Source organism: Etheostoma spectabile, chromosome 22, assembly GCF_008692095.1.
Source record: "Etheostoma spectabile isolate EspeVRDwgs_2016 chromosome 22, UIUC_Espe_1.0, whole genome shotgun sequence".
Classification (NCBI taxonomy): Eukaryota; Metazoa; Chordata; class Actinopteri; order Perciformes; family Percidae; genus Etheostoma; species Etheostoma spectabile.
Window position 1 is genome coordinate 17,842,161 of NC_045754.1, and position 13,601 is coordinate 17,855,761.

At 41.3% G+C, this 13,601-nt stretch overlaps 1 protein-coding gene across 1 annotated transcript; it reads right to left on the bottom strand.

Moving 5' to 3' along the window:
- Positions 1–304: 304 nt before the first annotated feature.
- On the bottom strand, positions 305–10,474 carry pck2 (phosphoenolpyruvate carboxykinase 2 (mitochondrial)). Its single transcript, XM_032503847.1, has 11 exons — positions 9,914–10,474; positions 5,268–5,480; positions 4,948–5,132; positions 4,465–4,535; positions 4,112–4,247; positions 3,811–3,998; positions 3,259–3,421; positions 2,942–3,157; positions 1,842–1,979; positions 1,661–1,756; positions 305–1,519 (listed from the first exon to the last, which is right to left on the bottom strand). The coding sequence occupies exons 1-11, from the start codon at positions 9,943–9,945 to the stop codon at positions 1,050–1,052; spliced, it is 1,908 nt and encodes a 635-aa protein (XP_032359738.1). The 5' UTR covers positions 9,946–10,474; the 3' UTR covers positions 305–1,049.
- Between the last annotated feature and the right edge of the window lie 3,127 nt (positions 10,475–13,601).

The window sequence follows — 13,601 nt, forward strand, 5'->3', positions numbered from 1 at the left end:
TCAGGGTGTTGTTGCGTGGTTGGTAATCTGCACATCAGTTCGGTGCAAACAGAAGTCCCAAACCGCAAAATAGGAACTATTCTAAAAGGACATGTACATTAATTATAGTGAACTTGACACCAGAAGCAGTTCTGTACACATTAACAATATAAAGATTATATTTAAGTTTGAAATGTTTGTGTAGTTGTGATAATATACAGATTTTAACCATGCTTGTTTAATATGATGTACTCATTTGTTTCTTACATATTTTGTATCCCACATTTCTATTTTTATTAAATGAACATGAGACAGTTCTTTTTCAGAATTTGAATTTATTCATTGCATTGTAATAAAAACCATTACATACAACTCTCCAAAAATACCAATTAATCTCAGTGGCATTTATTGGTCCAACATTTCTCGTACGGTGAGCAAACGTCACCTGAAATTAAACAATTTAATCACAAACAATATAAAAGCTGCTAGATGACTCATGTATAGTAATTCTCACAGTAAATCTGCCACAACGTTTTGAGTAGTAAATGATCTTCTGATATTTATTTAATGGAATATAAAATTCAATTTAAAAAAAAAGGGCATTTCATTAAACCTTCATGAGTCAATAGTTCATTAAAAGACCTGGTGGTAAATGTTAAATCTTGATATATATTTTTGTCAGAATTTTGCCAGAAAAGATCTTTGGCCTTCAGCCTGTAAACGTTTGCAGCCTAGACACCAGACCAGACAAATGTCTCAAAAGGCGCCACTAGGCCATGTTGATTGTGCCAGGTCTGGTCAGTAAATGGAGGTAGTGACATAAGCTTTTCTACACGACAAGTTTGACAACGTCACAGAACTCTAACCTTCATGTTGAGTCAAACCTCCCTCCTACCACCAGCAGCCTGCTCTCACAGCTGCAGCATTAAAGTAATATGTAAAGTTGTGTCCAAAGTTTTTGCATTGTAGATTATTAGCTTTTTTTTATCTCTTGCACCCTGATGACCTGAATCCAGAGGCATCACTTATTATCTCTTGGTTTCCTGATATACTTCCTGTCAGTAGGGTTTTTACTTGTGCACTCTGTCCTCCAGCGCCTTCAGCTCAGCCTCCACCTGAGCTGGCAGATCAGCTCCGACCTGCTGAGTGAAGTAGGCTCTCAGCTCCTTTGTTTCCTTCTGCCAGAAAGACTTGGGCACATCAAACAGGGCACCCATATCCACCTTCCCGCTCAGACCTTTAGTGTTGATGGCGCCATCTACTGGTACCCAGCCAATAATGCTCTTCTTGGCTGCCTCATCCTCCCTCTCCCGGCCGCAGCGCTTGAAGATCCACTCCAGTGCACGGGCGTTTTCGCCAAAGCCGGGCCAGAGGAAGGCGCCGCTCGCGGGGTCCTTTCTGAACCAGTTGACATGGAAGATCTTGGGCAGATGAGTGGGGGCCTTTCGGCTCTCCATGCTCAGCCAGTGAGCGAGGTAGTCGCCAAAGTTGTAACCGAAAAACGGCCGCATGGCAAAGGGGTCGTGCATAATCATCTTGCCTGCAGGAAAATATGTAACACTTTGTAATTCTAATAAAGAGTTGGCTTTAGTAAGAGAAACTTCATATTGTCTTAACACCTTATCACTAATGTATTTACATGAATTTAGACCAGAGGAAAATGAGGTATGTGAGTGTGTACCTTTATGCTCAGCAGCTGCTGTGGCCTCAGACCTCATGGAGGCTCCAACAAAGACTCCGTGTTGCCAGTTGAAAGACTCGTAGACCAGTGGGACTCCTGACAAATTCAACATTTCACATTTAATGCACAGCTACTTAAGTAGGCATGTAGAACAACAAAATAAAATTTAAACAGCACCAACCCTCTGGCCTCCTGCCACCGAAGATAATGGCATCAATGGGAACCCCCTCCTCACTCTCCCACTGGGGGTCGATGATGGGACACTGAGCCGCCGGGGCACAGAAGCGGGAATTTGGGTGGGCACACTGAGTCGAACTTCCTTTTTTACAAAGAGGAAACAGTTTATTCTACATATTATGTTAAGTTATTTAATGTCAGTTATTTAAAAAAGGAAAATAGAAGAATTATGTAAACGTCTGCAGCTTAATATGATTCCCATGTGTCTAGTTTTGCTTTGCCAGACCTTCCTCCACCAAGGCGCGGAGGAGGGTCTGGCTAGTCCACACAGCATTCTGGGATGGATGAAAAACGTGCTCTGGTTTATTGGCACTTCTCTAAACCAATCTCAGTTGTCTTGGGCGGAGCTAAGCGTCGTACAGAGCCCGGGTGCCTCTGCAAAATAGCATTGTGAAGGAACTTATTTTGGTAGAACACGTACGGTCAAACTTTGCTTTAGATGTGTGAGACAAAACTTAGATTGGACAGATAGTCTAGCTAGCTGTCTGGATTGACCCTGCAGAAATCTGAGAGAAAGTTAACCATAGCCCTCATAAATCTACCAGAGTTTAAAATGCCAACACAAAGAAAGCCAGAGGCAACAGATATCTGGCCTAAATGAGTGAAATCCAGCGGGATTTCTGTTTGCAATACTGGAAGTGGAAGGTCAAGGATATATAGAACACTGCGTCTGATCTCTAGGTTTCTCCATTTCTAAAGAAAGTGCATTGCTTTGGCATACCACTAGATGGTCCTGTATACACTGTGGCTTTTCAGGTCACTCATCAAATGTAAGTTTGATTTATCGAGAAAGCCTTTGATAAAGACACTATGGTGTGTGACTGAGTACTGGTAATTTTTAAAGTTGTATACGAGCCAGGCCTGCGCCGTGTGAAGCCTATCAATTATAAGAACTTCTGATGTCTTTGTTGGTAAAGAAACAAACCATTGATTGAAGCTAAAAACTATGTCAGTAAAACTGCTGGAACAAAAATGTAAAAACCAACTGATCATCTGTAGAACTACAGGATACTGTGAAAGCCTGGGCGGTCCGGCACACGTTACCTTGCTGCCAGAATTTGCCGTGCCAGTCTGTGAGTGTGACCCCGGCTGCGGGGGGGTCGAGGCCCTCCCACCACACTCCTCCATCGCTTGTTTCGCCTACGTTGGTGAACACTGTGTTTTTGGCGATGGTTGCCATGGCGTAGGGGTTGGTCTTGTCTGAGGTGCCGGGAGCAACACCGAAAAAACCGTTCTCCGGATTGATGGCTCGCAGTTTCCCTACGGAAACATCAAACAAAAAAACACGAAGAGTTGCAGCAACACCACCTACGGAGCCACAGGGTGATTCTGTGTGCGTGAGACATCCTCCTCCCTCTCACCTTGGCTGTCGAACTTCATCCACGCAATGTCATCACCCACACACTCAACCTTCCAGCCGGGCAGAGACGGTTTCATCATGGCCAAGTTAGTTTTACCACAGGCACTGGGGAAGGCCGCTGCTACGTAACGCTTCACCCCCTGAGGGTTAGTAATACCCAGGATCTGAGAAGGGGAGAGAGAGGTGAATATCATATTTACTCAACCTATCATGGTCAGTCATCACTCAAAATGACAGAGCATCACTGCCAAGCACTTTTTAAAAAAACAACCTCTGTTCTACGGATATAAAGTTATTTTCTATTTAATGTATTGTTTCAGGGACAATGCACACACAAACTATTAATATCAAGTGTTCAAAGTCATATAATTTGATTAAGCAATCAAGACAATCAATTGGCATTTTTAAAATGATCATAATTGAAAGACCCAAGCCAACTGTTCTGTGTTTACAAAGATGACTGATAAGCAATTGAGCATCTTTCTAAGTTCTCCACTATTGCAAATCATGTGAAGCATGGCACAGGCTATAGGCAGCAATGTTACACACTCACCAGCATGTGTTCAGCCAACCAGCCTTCATCCTTGGCAATGCGGGAGGCAATGCGGAGGGCAAAGCACTTCTTCCCAAGGAGAGAGTTTCCTCCATAGCCACTGCCGAAGGACATGATCTGCCTGGAGTCCGGCAGGTGAGATATCAGCACCTTCTCGGGGTTACAGGGCCATGAGTTGACCAGAGGGGCTGGAGCAGAGACACAGAGGGAAATACCAGATAGGGGGGGTTCGTAAGATCTTTAAAGTTTGAAGGAATACAAAGCATGAAAACAACTTGTTTCAGGCTCATAGAATTTGTACCCTTGAGTGGTAAAGGCCGTCCCAAAGAGTGCTGACAGCGGACAAACTCCGCTCCTTCAGCAAGCTTCTTCAGGACAGGAGTGCCCATGCGTGTCATGATCCCCATACTGGCCACAACATAGGGCGAGTCCGTCACCTACAAGCAGAACAAAAGGTTTACCACACTGATCTAAATCTGAAACTTTCAGTGTATAATAACCATAAATGCTACAGCAACTGAAAATCACAGCAATTTACAGCAACAGAGCAAAACATTAATAGGTACCACACAGCAGGTGTATTGCTTTATGGCATGCTTTTTATAGTATCAAGGTTATATTAGAGCATCAAGTGTTGAGGAGCACAGTCAGTACCTGGACACCGTATTTAGACAGAGTTGAGCCCACAGGACCCATACTGTAGGGAATCACATACATGGTCCGACCTACAGAGAGGACACAGAGAAACATGAACAACACTACAACATACAAATGTTGAGAAGGTGGTTACATAAGGCCAGAGACATAATGGCCTTTTTTTATCTATTTTTTTTTTTTATTTTTTTTAAAGGTACCCTGCAAAGTTTTAATCCACTAGTTGACTAGTAGTAGAATAGTTTTTTTAGAGCTGCTGTTCAGCTTATCAAACGTTGCCAATAGTAACATGCAAAAAGGTGCAGCAATATACCAACATGACAGTGAAGACTGCTGGAAAGTAAACATGGATGTAAACAATGCAGTTTGTTAGACCTCAAGGATTCACACATGTTTGTATTACATAAATATCCTTCAAGAGCCTCAAAGGGAAATTGAATAACATCTCCTGGCAAAACAACATGTTTCCATCCAGTGGGGTACCTGCCATGCAGCCCGGGAAACGCTCCTGTCTGGCTTTCTGCCAGTCAGACTCGCTCATCCAGCTGCCCAGCTGGCTCTTCACGCCTGCAGCAGGGATGGGGATGGTGTCCCTTTGGCTCTTTGTAACAATCACAGTCTTGCTTTCCACCCGAGCCACGTCCTTTGGGTCTGTACGTGCCAACCAACTGAAAAACCGAGCAGGAATCAGAGCACGATACGAAAAAAGTACGAGCACTTTGTTGCATTAAAGCAATACACAATCAAACGCATGCTTTGTTTTTTGTGTATTTATGCAAGTATACAGAATTTAAAGTCCTTACCAGTTCTCATATTTGGGAAGTCTCTTGACCATCCCGTCAATCTCCAGACCTGCCAGGATGTTGGCTGTTTCCTCTGGCGTCCCTGTCACCACATGCACACTGGAGGGCTTACACTCATCCACGGCTCCCTTCACAAACTCAGCTACCCCCAGGGGCAGCGAGGGGATGGAGGCCAGGGAGCGAACCCCGACACTTGCCCCAACACCACCATGCCTGAAAGAGAACGTACAGTTACTCATATATGTTTATACAAACACACACAACAAATTAAACCATTCTTGATGTTGAGAATATCAACAGCATTTCTTGGGCTTGGCATGTGTAGCATATTGTCCATCCCTGTCCATCTATGTAATGCTACAGTGGCCTCAGACGTCAACAAACCCTGCTGTTCACTTCTCTACATTGCATTGTGGAGTTTACAGGCAGACTTTCAACAATCAACCATGAGTCAGAAAACCAAAACATCCAAACTGGAGAACACCTAGCCTTCTGTCAGATCTTATTCAATAATCTACAGGAGGCTAACATTAATAAAGTAGGGAGATATACAGTATGTGTGCAGAGTCACTGGATGACCCAACTCTGACCAGGCTGTAGTGCTGAGAGAGTGTTCTTATTGGCTCAGGTGAAGCCACTTGGTTCAGTGGGTTTAGACCCACCAAAGAGTTCTGTCTCTTGGCTAATTTCACCAAGCATACAAACACTTTTAACAAGTTTAAATAAGGCCCCAAATTGGAGACGTGTGCTTTTCATGTGACAGCAGTAATAGCGAGATGCCATTGCTGCAGATATTAGTGCAACCTGAGAGCCTCAAATAGACTTCTCCACATAAAGAGAGGCATGCAGGGGGCCAGCATATTGTTTGTTAGTAGCGTGATTTTCACAAAAACTAGCCACTGAGAGGACAGCAGTGTTGCAAGCTGTTAAAACACAAGCCTGTGTGTCTCTCCTGTCTGTCAGACAATAGAATGGACAATGTGTGTATGTACTTTGTTTTTTGTCTTTGGACAATGTGGATGACCCCAGATGACCGCTTTAAAACCGGTCAAAAATATGAAACCCCAGAGGAACTGTAAACAAACATTGTAGCCCGAGTGCTCAAAAACTATATTCAAGCTTAAATTGACCCACATCAACGGTTAATTTGACCCCGAATACAAGATCACATTATTTGTTGTTTCAAGTACAACGGGGTCATCCTGTCAAGTGCAGGCACGCGGCTCCTAATTGGCTCAAGTAAATCTGGTTGGAACGTACAAAGGGCACAGGCAGCAGGACCGTGCAGAAGCTCACAGTGAGAAAGACAATAATGTGCAGCTTGACAGTGAGAGGGCAAAGAGCTGAGAGCAGTCTAATGCAAGCCTCTGGGTTCAAACTCCCTCTGCACAGGTTACATGTAATAGTTGCTTAACCATTGATGTGGGAGCAATTAATCATGAACAGATTACAGTTTGTGCTGAAAGTGCAGACTCTGCATGTAGCGAGAGCTAGACAGGCAGCTTACATTTATCAGTTTTTAATATCAATCTTGAATTAGGGATGGCTGTAGTGTTCGTAGTCGCCAACGACGTCATTACAACTAGAGACAGGGGAGACACATCTCCCTCACTTTAAGCCTGCAGTTTCAGGTCAGCTTTCTTATCTAGGTGTCTCTGGACTGTATCCTCTTCCTGTTCACCCACCATAGTCAGGATGAGATAAGAGATCTGAATGGGGAAAATGTTCATCTGAGCCACCCTTAGTTATACCACGCACTCAAAGCAATAAGCTACCCCGGGCTACTCTACCTGAATGATGGAGGTTGTAGAGGTGTATGCTTCCTGAAGGGAACACTTGTCACTAAACACTACTTAAGGCAAACAAAACAAAAAGTACCAACTGCAATTTGGGAAGTTTAAAAAAAAATCTCCATTTTTATTTACAGTTAATATTCTCCTACAAAGATGCTATAATTGAACACCACTCAAAAAAATACTAAAGTAAAGCACAGGGAAGTTTGTTGTAAAGATGGAAGTACAAAATGACCAGAAAGTAGAAATTAATGTCTGTACTACATTTCAAATCAAGACAGATGTCAATATTATGGTGGTGCTAGTGCAAAACCTGCATCAAACAGACTTTTAACACTTTAAATTTCTCTTCTCCGTGAAAGAAACATGGCTGGCATCTGTTCTCAGAGGATCTTTTTGACAGAACAGATGAATGAATTATCAGGGTATTAATATTAATAGTGTTACTGTATCACAACACCCTAGATTGGCCTTTAGCCACAGAAGACCAAAAAAGGCGTTTTGTCAGTCCTAGCTGTGATACTATGAATTAGTCTCTTAAATCAGCTCTATGGAACTTTAGTCTCTGCTCCCCCACGCAGTAAATCAATTACTTGTGCTTTCAATAAGCCAACCAGTTATGCCACTAATTACTTTAACTATTTAGGTGGCGCTGAATATTATCTCCAATGTGATTAAGAACCAAGGTGAGTTGGACTGAATTTTTTCTGTGAGCGGGCTTCTCAGGTGCGGCGAGCAAATCGCTCCCCCAAGTAGCAGAAGTAGCAGCGCTTTACCTTTCTGAGAATATGCGGTTGGAATATGGCTATATCTCATATGACCTTGTTATTTGTACCCCTTGTGACCTATATCCTACTGCTCTCAATAAGTGACAAAATAACACCAACATTTTCCTATTTACATGTTGTGATCTGTGTAGTCACAGCATGTACAAATAACAAGGTTACATGAGACACAGCCATATTCTACCCGTATACATACTGGGAACTATATTCTCAGAAGGCGAAGCACTGCTACTTCTGCTACTTGGGCTCCTGAGAAGCCCCTTGATGAGGAGCAAAGAGTGCACCTTGAGTTCGCTTAATCACTCCTCAAGAGAAGATAAAAGGTAAAAGCAATAGGATGGAATCAAACACTTTGGTTCTCCTCCTTTGCTTTACTTTTTTTTTTTAATGCATTTTTTACACTGACAGCTTTTGCTCCCAATTCCCCTCACAGTCCTTCATAGTCCCATGCTTTTGTCTCTTCCTCCATATTCCTCACCCCCGGTTAAGGAGAAGCACGCCTCCCTTTAATTCATTTAGCACAGATTTATCCAGACATCAGAAATAGTTTTAAATGCAACTACTCTGCAGCATTGAAACATGGAACATCATTCTCTATTTTTTTAAGGGTGCAAATTTTAAAATATCAGGGATGTTGTCCAGAAGGGGGAACGAGTTATGTCAAGGAACAGATAACCCTGATCTGGAATCAATTCCCCTGCCTGCCTATAGCTTCCAGCTGGGCAACTTATCTTCCTGTTACGTCTCCTAGTCAGCCGGCCAATCCTCACACACCACAGCCAGACATGCCTACACTCCCCATTCACACACTGATCATGGTCAATAGGGCAAAGTCTACACATGAAGCAGAGACAAGCCAGAGAATCACTTAGAACATGCACATGTGTCGCGTACATTAGCCTCACACATGGTACAGTGAGTAACAAGGGAAAAATACACAGGAACATGCTCCAGGACATTCAGGCAAATAGAGGAGTGGTAACTCCATGCACTCTCTGACAAGCAGAAATACAAACAAAACGCACAGCAACATGGGCCTCCCTGTCACTAGCTCACATGTCCAACCACGGTGTGAGTCACTCGCATGCATCCTTAATGACAAAATAAAAGCCAACACACAATGCCACCGAGTGCTCACATTGACTCCAGAGTCCCTGTGTGATGGGGTGTCATCACAAAGCCTGGAGGGGAAAAGTGGTAAAGAAAAGGAATGCAGAAAGAAAGCCCTTTTTAAAAAGAAAATCAGATATGTACTGCTGTGGAGTTTTGTTTAATCTATAAAGAACTATGCAGAAGTCTTTGCTTAATGTCATGCGAGTTCACGCTTTTTTGAACAGGTTTGGCGGCAGTCAGCATAGCAAAGAAAGAAAATAACAATACTATAGTGCCACAGGTCTTATTGGATATTTACTTTTAAGTCTTTAAAATTGGGTACTAAGTTTTGTGTTGACAAGTGGTCAGAATTGTTGCAATGCAGTTATGTAAGCTGTACCTGAAAAAAAGGTTTCTGCTTTAGAAAAGGTTGTGAAATCAATACCAAACAAGTTGGTATTAAATAGGCAGGACAGGAAGTTCTCCACAATACCTTCTGTATGTGTTTGAAAAAAAAACAGCTACATTAATTGACATTCACTAATTAAACTTAAAAACACATTTGCATATTTAATGACAAAACAATTTTGCCCTTTTGTGTAGCATATAGCCGAGTCTCTAAACATTAACCAGCCTAGTTATGTTAGGTACAATAACATGTTTTGTTCACGAAGCTAAAACACAATTTTAAATGGGGAACACACATTGAGAAAGAAAGTTATATACGTTATGTAGCTACGTGTATGAATTTTTAAAAAACAGTGCAGTAAATTAACATTCACTAAACAAAAAAAAACATTTGCATACTTTAAGTGAATTGGAGAACAGTTTAGCCATTTTGTGTAGCATACTCGACTCTCTGAACATTCGCTAGCCTAGCTATAGGTTAGGTTCAATGAAATCGTTGTTCACGGAGCTAAAACACGATTTTAAATGGGCGGGACACACATTGAGAAAGAAAGTCACAATTACTCACCTTCGTATGACTCCAAGCAACAGGCAGGACATTTTCGGTGCAAAAAATGAAACTAGCTTATAAAAAATAAAAGTGTAAAAAGGCACATTTAAAGTTAGCTACGTAGGTAAAGTGAGGCGCTGTAGTGGTTAGAGGTGGTCGCAGCTCATATCTGAGCACTGGGGAGACTTTGCACTTTGCTCAACGTGGACATTCACACGGATACACCTTGATGTAAGCTGGATACCGTCCTGTTGCTGCTGCTGCTGCCGCTATTGCACGTGTACGACCACCGTCGACAGATAATATCTGTCCCCAAACAAACGCCTTGCACTTTTTTTTACTGCTTTAAAAAGTGACGTATTAACACTGGGCGCCGGCTCGCATCGCATTTGAGAAGGATGGCCTAGGTTGCTTTGCTTTCAAATTGAAATATAACGTAGTTGACTTCTTCGCAGGTTGTGTGCATGCTGCTGTGCTCTTTCTCCACCAAAACATGAACCGAGCGGATGTTGGGTGTCCCGGTTGACGCAAGTTTCCAGAGTTCCTGCACCACTGAGCAGCAGACACAACCCGGATATACGAGAAACGGTACGGAAATAGACGTATCCCACCGGGGACACGCTATGGGGACACAGATAGCACTGGGACTCTAGATGGGTGCTCACGTTCAAATCCCCTCCCAGCCCCCCAAAAAAAGAAGTTCCAGGTTCATTTTAATTGTTTACTTTTTATTGATCCCCAGTTGGGGGAAATTGCAATTATACAACAACTTGTTACCCAATGCAACAAGTGAGAATCAAAATGATCCAAGTTTGTTGTGGTTGTTTTTTTTGGTTGTTTTTTTGCAAAATTCTTTATTCACAAATCTTTCCTAAAGCTGTAATATAGTTTTTTGTACATGCAGACCTCAAATCTTAAATACAATCCATGCTTTGTAAAATGTGGTTTAAATGATTGTTTTATTAGTAAATCTTGCATTTGCATTTATTCCAATCGCTAAGATTACTGTTTAAATATACAGTATGTATTATTGCTACTGGTGTAATGTTCTGATTCTGTGCTGTTTGTTCTGTGCTAAGTAAAGAAGAAGAGGGTGAGTTGGAAGTTGCAATAACTTTTCAGTATAATTTAAATGGGCACCTCAGTGATTTGCTTTCATAAAGTTGGTGGATTTATAAGAGACAGATTAAAAAGGACGAGTTCAAATTAAAGCAGCAGACGCTGAGATATTTGGACATTTAGTTGCTGGTATGGATCAAGCTCCATACATTTGTGACGTAGGCTGTTAAACATTAAACTCTGTAAGCCCAATATGAGATGACATCATCAGGATTGTTGTTCCAAAAGCTCCCTCCAGAGCCACAAAATACTTTTTAAAACTATTTTTAACTATTTTTATTGGCTGAGTAGTGCTCCATATGACGAATACACTATACAAACTTCATTTGCAAAACATGTGGAGTGCCCCTTTAACTTATACCTGCTGAGATTTAAGCATCTAATGGTAATTTGTGTAATGCAATAATTTCACCCCCTTTCAGGTTTTTGTACCAATATTCATGTTGCTGTATGTTGGGTTTATTGTTGTTTCATTAAGGTAAGAAAGTGAAGGCAAAATAAAAATGTAGGTTCCAAGTAACAGAATGCAATCAAAATGACTTGTACAAAAGCTTTTTTTTTATTGTATTAACATTTCTATTTCCTTACAACAGAACTACATTTTGCAGTTACCAGATTTTCAATTCAAAATATTTGAACAATGCAAAAGGTGTGAGTAAAAATAACCCATTAATCTGAAGTTCCAAGCCATATACTGTATATGGCACGTACTGCATATTTCCACTATCTGTTAATCAGGTGATCATTTTTTGATTTACCGTTGATTCATGACCGATGATTTATTGATGGGGTAAAATGTCCCTCACAGTATCCTAGAGCCCGAGGTGCTTGTTTTCTAGACAGCCTGAAAAACAGTCAGAAGCTTGAAGATATAGTTAGAAGACGAAAAGGAAAGCAGCAATATACAAAAAACAAAAGTATACTTCAACCTATCCTCAACTATTGTTCACCCTGCTTCCTCACCATGATTACTGTCTCCAACAGGAACAAAATGTAACTGGCATCTCACACAACGCTACCCAAAACCAACCCATTCTTCACACTGCTTCCATCTGGCCGTAGATACCGATCCCTGGCCTGGAAACATGCATGCCTTGGCCAGAGGTTTTTTGTTAGTAACCCTCAATAAAACACACAGTGTGGAATGGGTGGATCTGGTGTCTCTCATGTAGCCGTGTTACAGGTTACAATGTATTTATGTACTGTATGTAGCATTTATATGTGGCTTTAACAGACAGTGGTACAAAAAAATCCTCGTAAAGGTTGATGAAGAATATCTATCTATCTATCTATCTATCTATCTATCTGAGACGCTATAAGTAGTTAATACAAAATAGTTACCAGTTGTTTTTTGTCAAATTAAACAATTCAGCTCTAGTGGAGACAATAACCTAAGAAGAGACACAAAATTGGCTATCTATAAGCAAATAGCTGACAATCTTCCCTTATTCCAACTCCATATGAAATGTGAATCTAGGACTTTGCAATTTTGGACATCATGTTCCAAAGTTTGTGAGTACCAGAGCTCAAATTTCAAGCAGTTCTCTTTTGCTGCTATTAGAGGCTGTAAAGTTGCCCACTGACAGTTTATAGTAAATCTTCTAGAATAATATTGCAGTTATCACTTTTACAACATTGATAAGCCTGCTGTTTGCGATAAACAGTCCAGACATGAGTCAGTAGGAGGATTATCACTTTAACAGTACAGCGTGTCTGTTTTTTTTTAAATTGTGACTTTCCTGTTAATGTTTCTCTCTCTGGGAACTGGGGGATGGGGGTTGCATACACACAAACAGATATACTGTAAGAGCTGTGAGAGAGAGAGGGGAAGTATAAGGGTTGGGTCTGGATATAGGAATATAGATACAAAATAAAGAGTGATAAATGAGTGTCTCGTGTTCTCCGCCATGGCCTGCAGGGTCAGCAGCCAACCAGAGACAGACTCCCAGAGCTCATGGAGAATGCATACATGCTACACAACTAGAACTGCAGTCCATGGTTATGAATGGGAACTTTCAGAAATCCAGCAACTGGCAAAAACAGAAACAAAAAAGCCATTCAAAGTTGCAACATGCTTTAATCATTTTACTATGTGGCAGACATTTGAGTGCTGTCATTTTCTTGGTGTGCACAGGTGTGGTTTTTAAAAACATTTTCTGTTAAAGCTCACAATTTTTTGCATCTAAAGCTGTTTGATGGCAAGTTTCATTCTATTAAGACATTTCATCCTGGTTTTAAAGGCCAGCAGCCACAATTTAACAGCATACATCAAACTAAATGACACACATACAAAGAAAGGACACAATAAATGAATCAATAAATAAATGTGATGATGTTCCAATTATCACGAGTTTGATGTATCCACAGTGATCTCAAAGTTCAAATCTGGCATTAAGCTTACATTGTGTCAGGAAAAAGCGCACATTTTTGGAGTAATAATAACCTGGATAATAACCTCCGAATGAATATTCCTCTGTCAATGATTTGCTGAATGATAGAGCAGCTGGATAAGAAATGTTCAAGCCTCAGTTAATAGGCAAACTTTTGAGTTCTATTTTTACAGTGAATAAATGGTGAACACTGTATG